Genomic DNA, 21,111 nt, shown 5'->3' on the forward strand with positions numbered 1-21,111 from the left:
ACAGAGATGCTGCTGTGACACATGACTAGAAAGAATATTTTTGTATTGTTTTTTTAAAGGTTTACCTTGTTCGTGTCCTTGCTTCGGTGGACTTGCACAGGTAGACTTGCATGTCTTTACCCGAAAAAAAACTAATGATGGTTATAAACATATTGAGCAAGCTAATGTGATAGTGGTTATAAACATATTGAGCAAGCTAATGTGAATGAGGGTTATAAACATATTGAGCAAGTTAATGTGAATGATGGTTATGAACATATTGAGCAAGCTAATTATGGTTATAAACATATTGAGCAAGCTAATGATGGTTATAAACATACAGAGCAAGCTAATGTGAATGTTGCAAGCTAATTTGTGCAAATTCCTTTTTTGAATTTCAGTGGGCATGCTGGCACAACTCCCACGGTTAAACTTGGACAGAAAAAAGGTATGGTACCGACATCACCATCATAAACATTACCATTGTCCTTCTCTTTGAAAGCAAATTTAACTATTATTGTATCAGGCCTTTTACTCAGGGTGAGTTTCTCAAATATTTTGCAGGTCAGTGTTCAAAATTATACTATGTAAGCTAACTGTATATTATATATTGAGTGATTGGTGTTAGGATATTGACATCCATATTTGCAATTGATATTGTCATTGTCTAGTCTTCCATTTTACAAAGCCTTTTATTTCCTCGGTAGGCCTGTGATGAACTTGTTATACGTACGTGTGGGCTACAAATGGGTTTCTATGCAAATGCATGTTTATAGGTAACAATTTGCATCAGATGATCCTGGTCCTTGTAAACTCTTTTGGTTTTGTCAGTGGTAAATTCAAAAATGTAACACAGTTATTTTTAATAAATTATTTCTAGTTTACAAAGGTAATCAGCCATTGCTAACATTGTTCTATGTAAATAAATAATATGGAATTCACAGGCTGCTTTGCATCATGTTGTGGTCATTGGTACAGTTTTAAAATGATACTTAATATATTAATATGGTCATACTTTTAATATGTTTTCTCTTCTATACTTTACAGAAATAGTAAATATGCTTCTACATTAGGGCTGCAACTAACGATTATTTTGGTAATCGATTAATCTCTCGACTTTTTTTCCGATTAATCGACTAATCTAACGATTATTCCCATAAATTTAAAAAATGATTCAAAATGTTGGAATTTGAATTTCAAATGTATTTGAGTAACAAGTTAATACAAATGTAATCATCATAATAAATACATTAAATAGTAATACAAATTAAGAGTGCAAATATGCTTATAAAAGTAAAGAGAAAGTGCAAATAAAGTTTTAAAAGTAAAGAGAAAGTTTTAAAAGGAACTCAAAATAGCGATCAAGCCTCTGCAAGTGCAACATAACTGAGCTGCAGGTGACATTCAAATTTAACATATGAAAAAAAAAATCCGCAGTCTTTTGTTTGAAGATTGCTAAATGGAGGAGGTTATCTATTCAGAACAAGCGAAAATACAGGCTACTCTGATAATTCACTGATTTACCACATTGCACTTAACATAACTGAAATAGCGTTAGCAAGCATCCTCCATGAGACGGTCTGTTTTCAAACATTTAAGAGTAAACCTTACAAAAAGTTATAGATATACAGTACTGTGCAAAAGTTTTAGGCAGGTGTGAAAAAATGCTATGAACTAAGAATGCTTTGAAAAATGTAAACAATAAATGTTTATTTTTTATCCATTTACATGGTAAGACTGAGCACAGCAACAAGACACAACGTAGTTATACTGCATCAGCAGGGTCTCTCCCAGACAAAGATTTCAAAGCAGACAGGGGTTTCAAAATGTGCAGTTCCAGCTCTTTTGAAGAAGACGTTGAGGATCGTAGACGCAGTGTTCAGCCAAGGAAACTTAATGCAGCTGATGAAAAACACATCAAGCTTATTTACCTTTGAAATCGGAAGATTTCAAGCAGTGGCATCAGCTCAGAACTGGCAGAAACCAGTGGTACCCAGGTACAGACATTTACTGTCCGGGGAAGTCTGGCCAGAAGTGGTCTTCCTGGAAGAGTTGCAGCCAAAAAGCTCTACCCCGACAAGGAAACAAGGCCAAGTGACTGAACTAAGCACGTAAACATAGAAACTAGGGTGCAGAAACATGGCAGAAGGTGCTCTGGACTGATGAGTCAAAATTAGAAATATTTGGCTGTAGAAGAAGGCAGTTTGTTCGCTGGAGGCTGGAGAGAGGTACAATAATGAGAGTCTGCAGGAAACAGTGAAGCATGGTAGAGGTTCCTTTCCAGTTTGGGGCTGCATTTCTGCAAGTGGAGTTGGAGATTTGGTCAGGATGAATGGTGTCCTCAATGCTGAGAAATACAGGCAGATACTAATCCATCATGCAATACCATCAGGGAGGCGTATGATTGGCTACAAATGTATTCTGCAGCAGGAACATAACCCCAAACATACAGCCAATGTCATTAACAACTATCTTCAGCTTAAAGAAGAACAGAAAGTCCTGCAAGTGGTGGTATGACCCCCACAGAGCCCTAATCTCTACATCATCGAGTCTGTCTGGGTTTACATGAAGAGACAGAAGAATTTTAGGAAGCCTACATCCACAGAAGATCTGTGGTTAGTTCTCTAAGATGTTTGGAACAATTTACCAGCCGTGTTCCTTCAAAAACTGCGCAAGTGTATCTGGAAGAATTGATGCTATTTTGAAGGCAAAGGGTGGTCACACCAAATATTGATTTAATTTAGAATTTTCTTCTGTTCCTTCACTGCATTTTGTTAATTTATGAAGAATTGATGAAAATAAACTGTTAACACTTCCATTTTTGAAAGCATTCTTAGTTTACAGCATTTTTTCACACCTGCCTAAAACTTTTGCACAGTACTGTATGTCTATGATAATTGCTGCTAGACACTTACTGTTCTTATGCTCCCACAGCCCATTCTCTTTGAAATACTGTAGTAGTACTTCTTAAAGGTGCATTAAGGATTAATAGCTATTCGCTAAAGGTATGCTAGCAGCTAAAACTAACGAAATCTCTTGAAATGTGCTGACTTTGACATTATGACAAACTAATTGCTCAACGACTGTCCTTACACAGTCAAACATCAATCATGTGCAACACAAGACTAAGCAAGACGGCAAATAAGCTACTTACTAGATCGGCAGAAGGTAATCAAAGTCAGGTCGGCGGGCATCGGCAGGCAAAACTACAGAAGGCAGTTATATGCCTATCGACCCTGCTATGCCATTGGCACGGACGCAATTCTCCATATTAAAAGTCAGTTGTAGCGCCCCAATTTTTTTTAAGCTGTTATTTTAAGGTTAAACTGCGTATCCTAACCCTATTCCTGAAGCATAATTGTTGCATATTGTGCCTTTAAACTACTAATAATTGACAACTTTAAAAAAAAATGACAACTTTTCTGTTAGCCATATCTGATATGCAGCAGCTGCTAAACCAAGCTTTGTTTATTCACAATCGACTTAGTCGATTTCGTCGACTAATCGTTGCAGCTCTATTCTACATAGAGTGTTATTTAATATCATCGAGTGCATTTGTCTACTGAGTAGACTACTGTGCACTGAATGTTTTATAATTTCAGTTAAAAGTATGTGACTGTACAGTGATGTAGGCCTACACTGATTAATGGTCCACCATCATTAAAATGAATCAGCTGGTTTAGATAATGTTGTCTCAGTGGGGCATAAGTGAAGGGATGTATCATGAAGGCGATGCTGAAAAGTCCATTGTTGTGAAAAAACTAAACTGAGCTGTCATTGAATGGAACGGTTAATACATTCGGTGACAAGTCATGCTGAATACTCTGACAGATGACAGAGCAGATGAGATGCAAATTTTAGGTCTAGGTCAACTATTAAGCTAGCCCTTAAACTGGCATGTTATAACAGAGCAAATGCCTTAATCATGCCTTCACTAAAGCACTAAACACGTTTGTTTATTGTGCCAATTAAAATGGAGACAGGGAGGACTGTACATTGTCAACAGTGGCAGCAGTGGCAGAGGAGAACCCAGTCAAACCAGTCATATATGACTTCATATATAAAAACACACACAGCCATAAGGTAAACTACAAGGCCTCGAGGGATGGCAGATTGAATTGGACCTAGGTTGACATCTGGTTGACATGGGCCCTTAAACATCTTTCTCAGAATGAACAGTGCTCAATAACTTAACAGCCAGATGCCGGTAGCTGTTTTGTAGACTATACCTTTAACATTAAAATATAAGATCCTAAGCTTGCTAACATTCAAAGTTCAAAGTACTTTATTTGTCATTGCCACAAAGACAACAAGACGGTAGAGGCAGCAACAGACTTCTTACACAGCTAAATAATAATAAATAACAATTAATAAATAGATTCATAAATATCATACATAAAATATCTCCATATTCAGGTGCATCAAGTGTTAGAGTGCAGTCCATGGGGGGCAGGGCGGGCTGGGCCGGGGGGAGATGAAGGGGGGTGGGGGGTGGGGTGGGTAAGCTGTTGAGGAGCCTTATAGCACAGAGATAGAAGCTCTTTGCCATCCTGGAGGTGCGTGCCTTTTTTGATCTGAACCTTTTCCCTGACGGGAGTAACAGGAACAGATGATGGGCAGGATGGGAAGGGTCTGTGAGGATGCGTTTAGAGCGCTGCAGGCAACGGGAGGAGGAGATGGACAAGATGTCGGGCAGCTCTGCTCCAATGATCCTTTCCCGCTGTTTTAATCAGCCTCTGGATGGCTGCCTGCTCCGCCTTTGTACAGCTCTTAGGACCATACATTCAGGCAGTATGTAAGCACACTCTCTATAGCGCAGCGGTAGAAGTTAGACAGCAGCTTCTGAGGAAGGTGTTCTTTCCTCAACTTCCGGAGGTAAAAGAGGCGTTGCTGGGCCTTCCCCAAATTGAAAGCTGTGTTTTTGACCCAGGACAACTCCTCCGTCAGTGTCAGACCCAGACACTTTAGAGAGGTGACACGCTCAACCTCTTCACCGTTGATGCAGAGTGGGAGATGGTGATTATGCTGGGAAGACTTCCGGAAGTCAATGATCATCTCTTTCGTTTTCTTTATGTTGAGACTGAGGTTGTGCTCAGAACACCAGACTGCCAGGTTTCCCACTTCTTGCCTATAGGCAGCCTCATCGTTGTTGCTGATGAGGCCAAGCAATGTTGTATCATCCGCAAATTTGAAGATGTAGTTGGATGGGCAGGAGGGAGCACAGTCATGGGTGTAGAGGGTGTATAAAAGTGGGCTGAGCACGCAACCTTGTGGGGCGCCAGTGCTGATGGTCAGATTTGAAGAGTGATGCTTACCCAGTTGTACACTCTGTGTGCGATTGTTCAGGAAGTCCAATACCCAGTTACACAGTGTAGCATTGAGGTTTAAGTCCTGAAGTTTGGAGATGAGTTTGCCTTGAAGGATCGTATTGAATGCAGAACTGTAATCTATAAAGAGAATACGGATGTAAGTGTTCTTTAACTCAAGGTGCTCCAGTGCAGTGTTAAGCAGCAGGGCTACTGCATCCTCTGTAGATCTGTTCGCTTTGTAGGCAAATTGGTGTTGATCAAAGGAAGCTGGTGTGATGCCTCTTATGTGTTTCATGACCAGCCTTTCCAAGCATTTAGCAGGTATGGGGGTGAGAGCCACTGGCCTATAGTCGTTCAGGCACTTGACTGCAGTCTTTTTTGGCACAGGTATGATGGTTGATGCTTTGAAACATGGGGGGACATGTGAAAGGGCTAGAGAGCGGTTGAAAATATCTGTAAATACCTCTGTCAGCTGGTCACCGCAATTCTTTAGTACGCGGCCTGCCACACCATCTGGTCCTGCCGCTTTTCTGGGGTTGATATTTTTCAGGCAGAGTCTGACCTCGTGGGGGTTAGAGTGGGTGCAGCATCGTCAGAGGGTAGGGGCAGAGGCAGCTGACCATTGTTGTCCCTGTCGAACCGTGCATAGAACTGATTCAGCTCTTCAGTCAGGGTAGCACAGCTGGTCTGGGGGGGGTGACGCAGTCCCTTTGTAGTCCGAGATTGCTCTTATTCCCTCCCATACTTGTCTCGGATTGGTGTGAGTGTGGAAAAGTTGCTCAACACGTTGCCGGTGTTGTTGTTGTTTGCAGATTTTATGCCTCTTCTCAGTGCTGCCCTGGCTACGCTGTACACTGCTGTTTCACCTGATCTGTAGGCTGCATCTCTGGCCTTCAGTAGTGTACGCACCTCTCTGCACATCCATGGCTTTTGGTTGGGGAACACTCTCACAGTCCTCCTTCTTGTGACATTGTTCACACAGAAGTTAATGTAGTCCATTACTGAACATGTGTATTCCTCCAGTGCAATTTTTGTGTCGTCAGAAGCCTCCAGGCTATTAAATAGTGTCCAGTCCGTGATGTCAAAGCAGTCCTGTAGCTGAGGGATGGCATCCTCATTCCACACTGTTATGGACTTGGTGGCAGGTCTTGTCGCTCTGATTCTTTGTTGGTATGAGGGGTACAGGAACAGCGAGAGGTGGTCAGACAGGCCTAGGTGGGAGTCAGACTGTACATAACATTACATTTCATTATGAATAATAAACTAAGTGAAATTTCAGCGGCGGCTCACCTTATTCTCCATCAGCTCAATTGTACAACTTTTTAGATGAATTATGTACACTTATAAAGTCAAACGACTGCTAGGCTGGGTGGAACATGAGACACACTCAGGTCTGGCAAAACAGAAAGTTCAAGATGTGTATTGTATACACCAGGTTGCAGTGCATACTTCCTCTTTTCTGCAAACAAAGAATACAAACACATATTTCATCTGAAAAGTCACATACGCAGCATATAAAAAGGTAAAATGAGGAATCATGAATAACCTTAAATCTTTGCTCAAAGAGAAAAAATCCCATGTACTGATTCACCAGTGATTGGACATACCAGATACAGGTGTATTTATAGAACAATAAACTAAAACAAATTGACTGCACGCAGATGACCAACATTTAACTAATTGTGTGACTTCAAAAACCTATGGCTGCACCTGCGATGATTTAGGTTTAAAGGGAGTGAAAACCTATGCAATCAATTATTTTGTGTCTTATATTTGTGATTCATGTAGAAACACTCTGATATTAAAGAGCCAAAAAAAAAAAAATTCAGTCAACAATGATCCAATGTTTTAAAACAATAAAAGGGGATGAATACTTTATATAGGCACTGCAGTCACAAAGTCACTTACATGATCAAGCAGTCGCTAAAAAAACTCTGCCTGAGGTGCTGTATTGGAATTGGAGCAGCCATTCTATTTAAAGCCACTTCCTGATTTTTGAACGCTAGGTGAAAATGAGTTATGCAGCCTACAAAATCAAATTATAACTGTGATAATATGACAGTACAGTATGTTTGTGACATTACGAGCTGTATGTTTGCAGGAACCATTAATCCAGTGTAAAGTTGGACCACAGTGATGCCCAAATGATGGACAGCATAGATGAAAAGGTACAGGGGCAAATCTAACCCTATTTGACTCCCTTATTCTGTTGCAGAAAAAATCATGCATGTTTTTGATTGGCTGTAAATATGACTCATATGACTGTCATTCTACTGATCTCGTTTTTGACTTGTGTGTATACAGAAAAGTGTGGGGGTGAGCCCGTGGGCAGGGTGTGTGGTGTTGTTCCTGCAGTCTGTCTCCCCATCTTTGGATCTTCTGTCCATTTATAAAGACACAAATGGCAAATTCAGTTTGTTCAAAGTCCTTAAGCTCACCCTGTCAGGTAAGATGCACACATGTACTCATCAGTGATTACACACATCTCTGGATAGTGAATAATGAGCACATATCTGAATAGTGAATAATGAGTACATCTCTGAATAGTGAATAATGTTCACATCTCTGAATAGTGAATAATGTGCACATATCTGAATAGTGAATAATGCACACATCTTTGAATAGTGAATAATGCACACATCTCTGAATAGTGAATAATGAGAACATCTCTGAATAGTAAATAATGAACACACATATAGGCTAAAAAATGGCACCTAAAACTAAGTGCCATGTACCAAAAAAAACAAGCACTGCTAGCCATGTAAAAGTTGCATGGATGGGAATTTCAAAGAAAAATGCTACACCCTCTCCTCGCACATACACATATAGGCCAGCTTATTCCCACTCACAGTGAAAACGTCTCGGTTACTTACGTAACCTTGGTTCCTTTAGTGGAACCGCAGACATTACCAGATGGGAAGTGACGTAGTCACGCATCCAACTTCGAATACACTATTCAATTACGCCTGGAAGGCTGAGATGCGTCAATCATCTCCTGAGCCCGCCCCCTCAGGAGCGCATAAATATGAGCGCTTTGACGCATCTCGTTCTCTTGGAAACTTGAGCGTAACATAAAACACACCCACTCCAAGAACAAATGGACACTGTACACGCAACCTTGGTAATGTCTGCGATTCCACTAAAGGAACCGAGATTACGTAAGTAACCGAGACGTTCCTTGTCGTATAACCTACGACATTACCAGATGGGAACCGTATCCCTTCACGCGTGAAAAAAATACAGTGTTAATAAACCTTAGCCAGCTCCTCGTACTTCTGACCTCCCAAGAGGTTCTCACGACAGCTGGCGGTTAACATCACGGGGCAATCCCTTCTTTACATAGGCTACAAGATCTCTGATCACCAGCCTACATGATTCCCCCTTATATCGGTTAATTTGCATTTATCATATAAAAGCTGATGAACACATACAGTTCTGTGCAAAAGTTTTAGGCAGGTGTGAAAAAACGCTGTAAACTAAGAATGCTTTCAAAAATGGAAGTGTTAACAGTTTATTTTCATCAATTCTTCATAAATTAACAAAATGCAGTGAAGGAACAGAAGAAAATTCTAAATTAAATCAATATTTGGTGTGACCACCCTTTGCCTTCAAAATAGCATCAATTCTTCCAGATACACTTGCGCAGTTTTTGAAGGAACTCGGCTGGTAAATTGTTCCAAACATCTTGGAGAACTAACCACAGATCTTCTGTGGATGTAGCCTAAAATTCTTCTGTCTCTTCATGTAAACCCAGACAGACTCGATGATGTAGAGATCAGGGCTCTGTGGGGGTCATACCATCACTTGCAGGACTTTCTGTTCTTCTTTAAGCTGAAGATAGTTGTTATTGACATTGGCTGTATGTTTGGGGTTATGTTCCTGCTGCAGAATACATTTGTAGCCAATCATACGCCTCCCTGATGGTATTGCATGATGGATTAGTATCTGCCTGTATTTCTCAGCATTGAGGACACCATTCATCCTGACCAAATCTCCAACTCCACTTGCAGAAATGCAGCCCCAAACTGGAAAGGAACCTCTTCCATGCTTCCCTGTTGCCTGCAGACACTCATTATTGTACCTCTCTCCAGCCCTTCGGCGAACAAACGTCCTTCTTCTACAGCGAAATATTTCTAATTTTGACTTATCAGTCCAGAGCACCTTCTGCCATGTTTCTGCACCCCAGTTTCTATGTTTTCGTGCTTAGTTCAGTCACTTGGCCTTGTTTCCTTGTCGGGGTAGAGCTTTTTGTCTGCAACTCTTCCATGAAGACCACTTCTGGCCAGACTTCCCCGGACAGTAAATGTCTGTACCTGGGTACCACTGGTTTCTGCCAGTTCTGAGCTGATGCCACTGCTTGAAATCTTCCGATTTCAAAGGTAAATTAGCTTGATGGGTTTTTCATCAGCTGCATTAAGTTTCCTTGGCTGACCACTGCGTCTACGATCCTCAACGTCTTCTTCAAAAGAGCTTGAACTGCACATTTTGAAACCCCTTTCTGCTTTGAAATCTTTGTCTGGGAGAGACCCTGCTGATGCAGTATAACTACGTTGTGTCTTGTTGCTGTGCTCAGTCTTACCTTGTAAATGGATAAAAAATAAACATTTATTGTTTACATTTTTCAAAGCATTCTTAGTTCATAGCATTTTTTCACACCTGCCTAAAACTTTTGCACAGTACTGTATATTACTATGCCTTCCTTTCACGTATTGAATTATCAGCATGTAAGACTTATTGCAAGAAAGAAGGAATAGCCACATCTAACATATAGAATCTAATAAAAGTGTGGCGAGAGTTCCAACTCGCAGCCTTACAAATATCTTCTACTGAGACGCCTTTCAAGAAGGCCCAGGAGGAAGAGACTCCCCGAGTAGAGTGCGCACGCAACTTCACCGGCGGCTCTAAAGATAAACTCTTATAAGACAAAACAATAGCCTCCACAAAACGGGAAAGGCTAGGTTTTGAAAGAGGTCTGCCCCTCGCGTGTGCTCCAAAGCATACGAACAGTTGGTCAGATTTCCTGAAAGCACTGGTGCGTTCTATATAACAGCGGAGAGCGCGCACCGGGCACAGCTTATTCAAGCGCTCCTCCTCCGCCGAAGTGAAAGGGGGAGGCGAAAACACTGCCAACTCAATTATCTGATTGCGAAATGGAGTTGACACCACCTTAGGCGTGTAAGCGGCATTCGGACGCATAAAGACTTTGTCACCTGCAATCGTGAACTGTAGGCACGATGCGCTGACTGACAGAGCTCGCAAGTCACCCATGCATTTTGCTGACACCAAAGCCAACAACAGCGCGGTTTTAAATGAAACAAGTTTCATATCTACCGTCTCAAGGGGTACGAACGGAGGACCTGTGAGAGTGCGTAAAAACCACCAGTAGATCCCATGAGGGTACTAAGTGCCTTTCGGGCACTCTGAGACGCCTAACACCAGCCATAAAGCGTGACGTTAGAGGGTGATTACCTGGAGTTTTACCATTAATGCCTGCATGGCAGGCCGAAATACTAAACTTTGAGAGTGGAAGCCGCCTTCCCCTCGTCAAATAACTGCTGCAGGAATACTAAAATGACGCTCAGAGCGCAGTTGACAGGGTCGCACTGCCGCGCGACACCCATTGATCAAATCTGCGCCACTTCAGCGTAAAGAGGGTTCGTGTCGACAGAACCCGAGCACTCTGTATTGTGGACACCACTGCATCAGACAGCCCCGAAGCAATCAGCCTGCTCCTTTCAGGTGCCAGGCTCTGAGCTGCCACAGCTCCGGTCGGGGATGCCATATCGTCAGGAGATCTCTCCGTAGAGGTAGCGTCCATGGAGGTTGCACTGACATCCTGTATAGATCCGCGCACCATGGTCGATTGTGACAATGGGGGGCTATTAATATCAATTCTCTGCCCTCGTCCCTTATCCTGCTCAGCACCTGCTGAAGGAGAGAGATCGGGGGAAAAGCGCAAAGACGCATGTTCGGCCATTGGTGGCCCAGCGCGTCTACACCTAACGGGGGGTTGTCTCCCCCCAGCGAGAACCAGAGCGGGCAGCGGGCGTTCTCTCTGCTGGCAAACAGATCCACCTGAGCTCTGTGAAAACGTAGCCAGATCTGCTCGATCACCTGAGACCAGAGGCCGTTTACTGATTTTCCCTTGCAGATCGCACCCCACTCTGACGTGGAAGCGTCTGTCGTTATCACTAAACGGCGTGTCACTATGCCCATCGGAGCTGCCGATGTGAGGAAGTGTGGCGTTTTCCAGATCGCCAGAGCTGTCAGGCACCTGGCATCCACTGTCACCCTCTTGCACCTGTTCCTGGTGGAACTGAGTTTTAAAGAGAGATACCACGTTTGTAAGGGGCGTGTGTGTAGCATTCCGAGAGATAGCAGCCGAAGCCATCATTCCTATCAGCCTTTGGCAGAGAAGGGATGAAACTTTATTATTCAGTTTGAACTGACTTACACACGATCTGATTGCTTCTATTCTTCCTTGAGATAAATCCACTTCCATAGAGGTGGAATTTAACATCATTCCCAGGAAAAGAGCGGACTGAATGGGAATAAGAACACTTATTAGTTTGTTCACCACGAAGCCTAGACGATGTAGGTGCAACACCACTAGATGGAACTCTTGTAACGCCGCTTCTTTCAACTTCGAGCAAATAAGCCGGTCGTCTAAGTATTTGTTCAGAATACGGAGGTCTAAGATTGGTCGATGTTTTCCGTCCTTTTTTGGGACTAGAAAATAGCGACTGAAGAACCCCCTGTTCTCTTCTCCGAGAGGAACAGGCTGTATCCCTTTCCTAGAAGGGAGCCTATTTCCTCCTGTAGGAAACGCGTTTGGTGCGGTGGCACTAACGTTTGAACCGTGCCCCTGAACCTCGGCGGGGGACGGGCAAACTGGAGCGTGCATCTTACTGATACGGTCTTTAGAACCCAAGGTGACACTGCGCATGCGCGCCAGCTCTCCACACAGTCGTGCAGGCTGGGCCGAGAGCGAAATACTTGGTCGAGCATAAGCTCGCTCATATTCAATCTGTCTAGATCTGTGCCCGCTCTGACTAAAGAGGGAGACTAAAGGGACAGTTGGGACAGATACATTTAGTGTGTTTGGTGTAACTTGACAAACCGTAGCTGGCATGATTTTACATGCGAGAAGCGGGCCAATTTCCCTGGTGGTGAGGATTCCACCTCTTCCCCTCCCCTCTTTTTCAGCCGCAGCTCAGGAGGCTGAAGAGTTTCCGCGACCTCTCCCCCGCCTGGCAGCATGCTGGTGTGCTACGCGGGGTCCGCTCTGCGTCTGGCGTGGAGCGGGCTGACGCGAGTCGGGTTGCTCTGGAAGGCGGAAGGGATGCCTGTGCCATCCACCGCGCGCCGGGACCTTAGCTGGCGGAGGTGCTGGCGAACAGAATCCGCTGCGCTTGACTCCTGTGGCTGGAGTCGCCTGAGCAGAGGAGCGCTGGTCAAAGATGGAGCGGGGCATCCAGGCTTGAAACGCCTCGCGACTCTTTTTCTCCACCTCGAACTGGGCGGCCATCGTACCCACAGACTCACCGAAGACTCCGTCGACGGTGAGTGGCGAGTCCAGAAGAGGAGCCTTCTCTTTGTCGCTGAGCTCTGCCAGTGACAGCCAAAGCGACCGCAGAGTCGCGACGGAGGTGCCCATGACTCTTCCCTGAGCCTGCGCTGTGCAGCGAGTGAGACGGAGAGAGAGATCCGTCGCCCGGCACAGCTCAGCCACCACCTGATAGTCGCCTCCAAGCGACGCGGCTAACTCCGTTAGCAGCTTCGCCTGGTAACACTGCAGGAGAGCAGAGGTGTTGGTGGAACAGGCGGCTTGCCCAGCCGCCAGGTACACCTTCTCCGCCAATGAAGCCTGGTGACGGGAAATGCGCGAGGGCAGAGCAGGCTTCTGGCCTAGACGCGCCGAGGGAGCAGAGGGTGAGAGGTAACCCGCCACTGCGTCTTCCACCGGAGGGACGGAGAGGTAGCCGCTCTCTTTCGCCTGGTCGAGGTGGAGGTAGGCGGCGAAGCCTGGAACCGGGGCACGTCCTGAGTAGGGCGTGGACCAGGTCGCTGTGTGCTCCCTATGCACTTCTGCGAAGAAAGGGAGGGGGCTGGGAGCCTTGGCTGGAGGGCCGCTGTAGAATTCCCCGTCCAGCAGGGAAGGTTGCACGACAGGAGGTGGAGGGAGAGGGAGACCGAGGTGGGTCGCAGCCTTCAGCGCCACCTCATGCAGCTGTTGGCCCAGAGTCCTGGAAGTGACGGGCGGCTGCTCGGCTACATCCATATCCTCACTCTCCGACGAGAGCTCTTCGGATTCGGGCGGGCTCCCGGTGTCCAGACCGAAGTCTAGTTCGAGGGCCGGCATCTCCACGAAGCAAGAAGTTAGCTCCACCGCCTCGCGTTCCGTGGTGACCAACGGGGCGTGGCGAGGGATGGGAGAGGGGGAAGGGCTAGCGGGTGAGGCTACAGCCAGAGGGCGGATGCCAGACACCACGCTGCTGGAAGCGGAGGGAGCACACAGCCCGACTGGGGGAGCCCCCCCAGCCGGTGCTGGCATACGCGTCCCTGAGCCCCTGCGTTCCCAGAACGCCAGGCGCTTCCTGACTCTGGCCAACTCCATCTTGGCACAGAGTTCACACAAGGGGCCGTCCTCGCCGAGGGCAGCAGCCGCATGGTCTTTGCCTAAGCAGACCAGGCACAGGCGGTGACGGTCCCCTTTCTCTTTGGCTTGCCCGCAGTCCTGGTACGCCTGTCTGGTAGACATATCTGTAAATACAAGAATTAGTGCGAGTGAAAGTAATTGTAACAGCGACTGGCTAGTAACAGTTACAGTGACTCGACTACAGAATAAAACAAGCCAACAAACTCGAGGCACTCAGAGCTAGTGAAGGGATAAACCCGACTCACCGGCTACAAGAGTATTAAGCACACGAGATAAATTGGCAAGTAGCAATTTTTTTCTTGAGCGTAACGAGAAGTGTGATGTTAGGTACAAATACCTAACGTCGAAAGTTGAAAAGAGAACGAGATGCGTCAAAGCGCTTGTATTTATGCGCTCCTGAGGGGGCGGGCTCAGGAGATGATTGACGCATCTCAGCCTTCCAGGTGTGAATGAATAGTGTATTCGAAGTTGGATGCGTGACTACGTCACTTCCCTTTTGGTAATGTCGTAGGTTATACGACAACGAACCATGCATTTCTGAATAATTTTTTTTGTGTGATAGTGTGTGTTGGAAAAGACACTAAGGGCCCGTTTTCTAACAGAATTGCGCCCACTTCAGGCGTAATTTCCACGCAAAATGCGGGTAAAGACATGGAACCATATTTACAAACGCAACGTTCTTTGCTAAAATTGCAGATTCTTCTTTATTTACTACATTGCTATCAGAGTAAGCCCTTGCTTAAACATGGAACCATATTTACAAACGCAACGTTCTTTGCTAAAATTGCAGAATCTTCTTTATTTACTACATTGCTATCAGAGTAAGCCCTTGCTCCCCTGATGGCCTATTATTTCTCTAAGGATTGTTTAATGTCTATGTAAAGCCATTTAACAGAAGACCTACTTTCAATTTAAGTCAGTTCTATTCAATTGTATCTTTATTGTGCCAAACAATACAAGGGTCTAGGGCCTGAACTCCCTTTGGAGCAAGCACAATGGCAGAGGGCAAGGAAAAGCGTAATATTAACATGCCACAGCTGCCAACTATGAAAATGGTTCCCTCAGCATGAGATAGCTAGGATAGGTAAAAAGCTACAATAGGTTTCCTGAAAAATTGAAGTAGTTGGGGAGGTGTCTCCTATCAGTTGAAAGACTATGCAAGAGAGGAACATTTGTGATACGATATGAAAATAACTGGTTTTACCGTACCAGTGGTGAAGTATCAGAATCAGAATCAGAATCAGAAAGGTTTTTACTGCCAAGTAGGTTTTCACCTACCAGGATTTTTTGGTGGGACGTTGGTGCAAACAATAAACATACACAATAAACAATACACATATTACGTTTTTATACACGTATTAAGTTACAGGAAAAAGTAAATAAAAAAAAATATAATTTTTTTTACAGAATATGTTAAATGGAAAATGCAGGACTAGTGTCCGTGTTGGGGGGCTGTGGTCCAGGGCTTTGTTAATGAGGCCAGCCGCAGACGGGAAGAAGCGGCTCTGGTGGCGTGAGGTTTTGGTTCTGATGGACCGCAGCCTTCTGCCGGAGGGGAGGGTCACAAAGAGTTTGTGACCAGGGTGGGAGGGGTCGGCCATAATCTTCCCCGCACGCCTCAGGGTCCTGGATCCATACAGGTCCTGGAGAGATGGCAAATTGCAGCCAATCACCTTCTCCGCTGAACGAATGACACGCTGCAGTCTGCCTTTGTCCTTGGTAGTGGCAGAAGCGTACCAGATGGTGACCAACGGGGGTGAGGAGGTGAGGATGGACTCAATGATGTAGGTGTAAAAGTTCAACATCATTGCCTTTGGCAGGTTGAATTTCTTCAGCTGCCGCATGAAGTACATCCTCTGATGTGCCTTTTTGGTGAGGGAGATGATGTTTAGCTCCCACTTGAGGTCCTGGGAGATGATGGTGCCCAGGAAGCGGATGGACTCAACACTGTCAACTGGGGCGTCTCTCAGGGTGATGGGGGTGGGTGAGGCTGGGTTCTTTCTGAAATCTACAATCATCTCCACTGTTTTCAGCGCATTGAGCTCCAGATTGTTCTGTCCACACCAGGTCACCAGATGGTCAATCTCCCACCTGTAGGCAGACTCATCCCCACCAGAGATGAGCCCAATGAGGGTGGTGTCATCTGCGAACTTGAGGAGCTTGACGGACTGGTGACTGGAGGTGCAGCTGTTGGTGTACAGGGAGAAGAGTAGAGGGGAAAAAATGCAGCCTTGAGGGAAACCGGTGCTGATGTTCCGGGGGTCAGAGACATGTTATCCCAGCCTCACGTGCTGCCTCCGGTCAGAGAGGAAGTCTGTAATCCACCTGCAGATGGAGTCAGGCACACTCAGCCGGAGAAGCTTGTCCTGTAGCAGAGCCTGGATGATGGAATTAAAGGCAGAGCTAAAGTCCACAAACAGGATCCTGGCATAGGTGCCTGAGTAGTCCAGGTGCTGGAGGTTGGAGTGAAGGGCCATATTTACTGCATCGTCTACAGAGCTGTTAGCTCTGTAGGCAAACTGCAGGGGATCCAGTAGAGGGTCAGTGATGGCTTTGAGATGCCACAACATAAGCCGCTCAAATGACTTCATCACAACAGAGGTCAGAGCTACGGGTCTGTTCATTAAGTCCTGTGACCTTTGTTTTTTTTGGGGACAGGGATGATGGTCGAGGTTTTGAAACAGGCTGGTACGTGGCATGACTTCAGTGAGGAGTTAAAAATGTCTGGAAACACCGGTGACAGCTGTTAAGCACAGTGCTTTAGGATGGATGGAGAGACAGAGTCTGGCCCGGTTGCTTTGCGGGGGTTCTGTCTCCTAAAGATTCTGAAGAGGTCCCTCTCCATAATGGATAGAGTCTTCACCGTGGTGGGGGAGAAGGGGGGGTGCTCTGAGGTGGGCAGCTGTGGAGAGGCACAGGCCTCTGCTGTGGTGGGGAAGGTGACGCTGGAGCTGGTGGGTGGTGTCACAGGGGATGGTATTTGAAGGACTGTACCACTTTCAAAGCGACAGTAAAACTTGTTCAAGTCGTTGGCCAGGCTTGAGTCGTTAGTGGAGTGGGGGGCTCTGGGCATGAAGTTTGTTATCTGCCTAGGCCCTTTCCATACAGAAGCAGAGTCGTTGGCTGAGAACTGGTGTTGGAGTTTCTCAGACGTAAAGACGTTTAGCATCTCTCACCTCCTTTCTAAACCTGTATTTTGACTCTACATATCTGTCTCTGTCCCCACTCCTGAATGCCTCTTCCTTCTCCAACCTTGACTTTCTGAGTTTAGCTGTGAACCAGGGTTTGTCATTGTTATAACTCACCCTGGTGCGTGATGGTAAACAGCTGTCCTCACAGAAGCTGATATGTGATGTCACAGCTTCTGTTTACTCATCCAGACTGTTTGTAGCGGACCTGAAGACCTCCCAATCAGTACAGTCCAAGCACACCTGAAGATCCTCCACAGCTTCACTGGTCCACTGCTTAGATGTCCTCACCACAGGTTTGCAGAGTTTTAATTTCTGCCTGTATGCAGGGATCAAATGGACCATGACGTGGTCAGAGTGTCCCAGTGCAGCCCGGGGGACGGCATGATAGGCACTGCTAACTGTGGTGTAGCAGTGATCCAGAATGTTCTCCTCTCTGGTCGGGCATTTTAATTGTCTGTATTTGGGGAGTTCGCGGGTGAGATTTCCTTTGTTCAAGTCTCCGAGGATAATTACTAAGGAGTCCGGGTTAGTCCTCTCCACACACAGTATCTGATCGGCTAGCAGGCGCAGTGAAACCTGCACGTTGGCTTGCGGTGGAATGTAAACACCGACCAGAATGAATGAAAAGAACTCACGGGGGGAGTAGAAGGGTTTACAATTGATAAAAATGATTCAAGATCAGGTGAACAGAACTCTTGAATCACTGTCACATCCTTGCACCAGGCACTGTTAAGGCCGTTTTTTACTTCTCAGATTCGGTCGTAGAGGGACACTTTGGCACGCCTTGGCACGCCCTGGCAACACCTTCACCCAGGTGTTGACGCCCATCCGAGCCCTCAGAGAGCCCTCGGAGAGCTGGTCGGAAAGGAACGCTTTTTTCTAACTTTTCTTAGAGAGTCGGAGAGAGTCGGATACCCCCTTGGCTGTGATTGGCCTGCTTACGGCATCATTTCCAAACTACATCATTTCCGGAATCACACATGTCCGGACCCCACATTTCCTGTTTTCTGTCAACATGTTTTAGTACGACTTTGGTAAACTACAAAGCCGCACCGCTTGCAGGATTAGGTCTACCGTATTTTATATAAACCCTCGAAAAGAACATTGCTCCCGACCACTGTTGGTCTCTTGGCTGGTGGCTCGGTGTTGAAAGTGCCATCTCCAACCAGCTTGAAATGACATCTAACGTAATTTGCTACGGAGAAATGCTGGGAGCAGGGCTCTGTATCCATTAAATAGGACATTTTTTTTCACGTATGTGTAGAACCTGTTTAGAATGGCTGACCTTACATAAAACGGCAGTGAAAGAGACTTGAGGCAAACATTACTTTTGCCTCAATGAGGGTGGCGTATGAGAGCATATCAGCACGGTAAAGCTTGGTTATAAGCAGCGAGGCTAGCTTGCTACTATGTGTTTCAATGGATTTTTGGTCTAAGCATTAGCAGAAAACATTTGACTACCACACACAAAAAGATTCCTCTAAGATCGTCTTCTTGAAAATTGGGCATTAAAGGTGTCCAGGCAGAGGATCATAAGTGAGTGTGGTCCTGTATGTGTTTCATCATATTCATGGTTGAAAAGGCAGTCTCACAACTGTATGTTGAGGTATCAGAATCACGTTTATTGGCATGTATGTGTATGCAAGCTCTTGTTGTGTGGCTGATATAACTATAACACTGCATGTTGATTGGTATGATGATTGCAGTGGGTTTATTTTTCTGGCCCTTTCCTCAGAGTTTGGGGGGTAATTTTGTTCGAAGTGGGCATGCTTTGTTTCATAGTGACACATTCACGTTACCACTTTTGGCAAGGGCAACCACCTCGTGGCCGACAATGAGTGAGTGCGTTGACATAGCGATGAAGTGATATAAAGCGAAAAATCACGCACCATAGGCTACGTATTAGGTTACCCAGAAATCATTGCAAATCTGAATGTGACAAAAATACCAAAGAAAATAAGAACGTATGCATTTTATTGAATAATTTTAAAATAGTTTCTATATTGTATGTAAGATAAGCATATCGTTTTGTTATAGATCGCTACTACAAAAAATGACCACCACGATGGAGATACATTTGCCTTCTCAAGTGTATATAAATCATTAGACTGCTAATTATAACTAAGCTACATGTCTCCAAGGCCCATGTGACGACACCTGCTCTACAGGTCTAGAGGTAGCTTACATGTGAGGTCAGTGACAGATGGGAGGAGGGAGGAAAAACAAAAAAAACTTCCAACAAACAGTGGATGGGGTAGCTCCGGCCTCGACAAATAGTCGTTACCCCACCCGGTGGTCTGGCGTTGAATAGGTTTTAGCACGCATAGACGTCGAGGAGACGACGACGAGTAGTATGTAGGGCCGATTAGTACCTTCAAATTTTTCTGAATCCACCGCCCGCCCATTTTTTTTCGAGGACGGAGAAGGATGCAGAAGTATATTGAGGCCTTTAGTAAACAGATTCCCCCACCTCGTCTTGCCGGAAAGTTCTGTGTGGCTGATAGCTCTGAAGAGTTGAAAGCCTGCCAGCTGCAGCGCAGAGTCCGGTATTAATCCACACAGCCACGTCTCCGTGAAGCACAAAACGTAAGAAAGAGAAAAGTCCCTGCTAGTCCTGATGAGAAGGCACAGTTCATCTATTTTGTTGCTAAGTGAGCGGACGTTGGAGAGGAGTATACTCGGTAGAGGCGACCGAATGCCTCTCCTCCTAAAGCGCACCAGGGCTCCAGCGCGTTTACTTCTCCGTCTCCGTCTCACTGTGTGTCCAAGGCCTTTGATTTGTATGTCTGATAAATCCACGGAGGAGGGGATAAAGTTGGGACATAAAACAGATGGTGTTGAGTCCCTGATATTTAGTAGCTCTTCTCTCGTAAAAATTATCCGCAATGTTATTATCGCCATAGCAACACAATAACAAAATAAGAAGGGAAAAAAAGGAAAAATAATCTGAGTTGAGTCGTAATATACAGAGTTAAAGACTCAAAACAATACAGTTTGTGACAATACAACAAAATAATCCGAGTTGATTCGAAATAAAGAATTAAATATTAATTAAACAAAAAAAACAAACACAGAAGTGTGCATCGACATACCGAGGCAGCCATAGGCCTACGAGGCGCCATCACCATGACAACGGTATGTATGAATGATGAATAATGAATGATGAGTGGGAATCTAATCCAAATGAATGTTGCTAACCAGTTTCCCCTCTGCTCTCAGATGTAATCGGCTACGAGGGATATGAGATGTTGAAGCTGCATGATGCAGACCCTGCTCTGGGAGTGGAGCTGAAGTTCACAGCGATCTCATCGTGTCGCCGCTTCCTTGAGAGCTACGCGTGTGGCCTCCTGAGACAGGCTCTCCAGCAGCACTCGTCCAGGCTCCTAGTCCGCCCTGAAGAGCTCAACATACAGATGCAGCTGAAGGCGGCCACACAGACACTGGACCTCTGCTTGAATGACCTGGAAGGCTGCCTCACATATATAAGCATATCCCAGGTGCACACTCATGTATATTCATGTATCACAGAAAGAAGAACACACATACTAATTCATTCTACTTCTCTCCCCTCTTAGTCTGTGCATTTCAAAACAAAAATGGGGGTGTGATCTCCATCTATACACCAGAGTTTTGACATGTTCATCCATTAGTGACATTTGATTCACAAATTAATAATGATAGACTGCTTAGTTTATTGAGAATTTTGCATGGCCATTTTTGAGCCAGAAACTGTGTTAGGTTTAAAACAGTAGATCAAAAACATGAACATTTCTGGGTGATTCTAAACTTATGGTAACTTTTGTTAGATAGATAGAGATAGATAGATGGATACTTTATTAATTCCGAGGGAAATTCATGGTTGGGGGGGGGGGGGGGGGGGGGGGAATTACAGCATAACATTGGGGAGGGGAGGAGAGAAAAAAAGACAATACCCAGACTATGCTCCTAGAGGAGTACACTGTGGAGACAGTAA

The 21,111-nt window shown here is 45.3% G+C and overlaps 1 protein-coding gene across 1 annotated transcript in view; it reads left to right on the plus strand.

The window, feature by feature from the left end:
- tradd (tnfrsf1a-associated via death domain) overlaps positions 1-21,111 on the plus strand; it is a 41,312-nt gene that overhangs the window by 11,493 nt on the left and 8,708 nt on the right. The window contains exons 2-5 of the mRNA XM_080843211.1: positions 381-427; positions 7,390-7,456; positions 7,593-7,734; positions 20,358-20,635. Of these exons, the coding sequence (XP_080699337.1) occupies positions 7,433-7,456; positions 7,593-7,734; positions 20,358-20,635 (444 nt within the window). The 5' untranslated portion in view covers positions 381-427; positions 7,390-7,432. The remainder of the gene's footprint in view (positions 1-380; positions 428-7,389; positions 7,457-7,592; positions 7,735-20,357; positions 20,636-21,111) is intronic.

The sequence above is a fragment of the Sprattus sprattus genome (assembly GCF_963457725.1).
Source record: "Sprattus sprattus genome assembly, chromosome: 8".
NCBI lineage: Eukaryota > Metazoa > Chordata > Actinopteri > Clupeiformes > Clupeidae > Sprattus > Sprattus sprattus.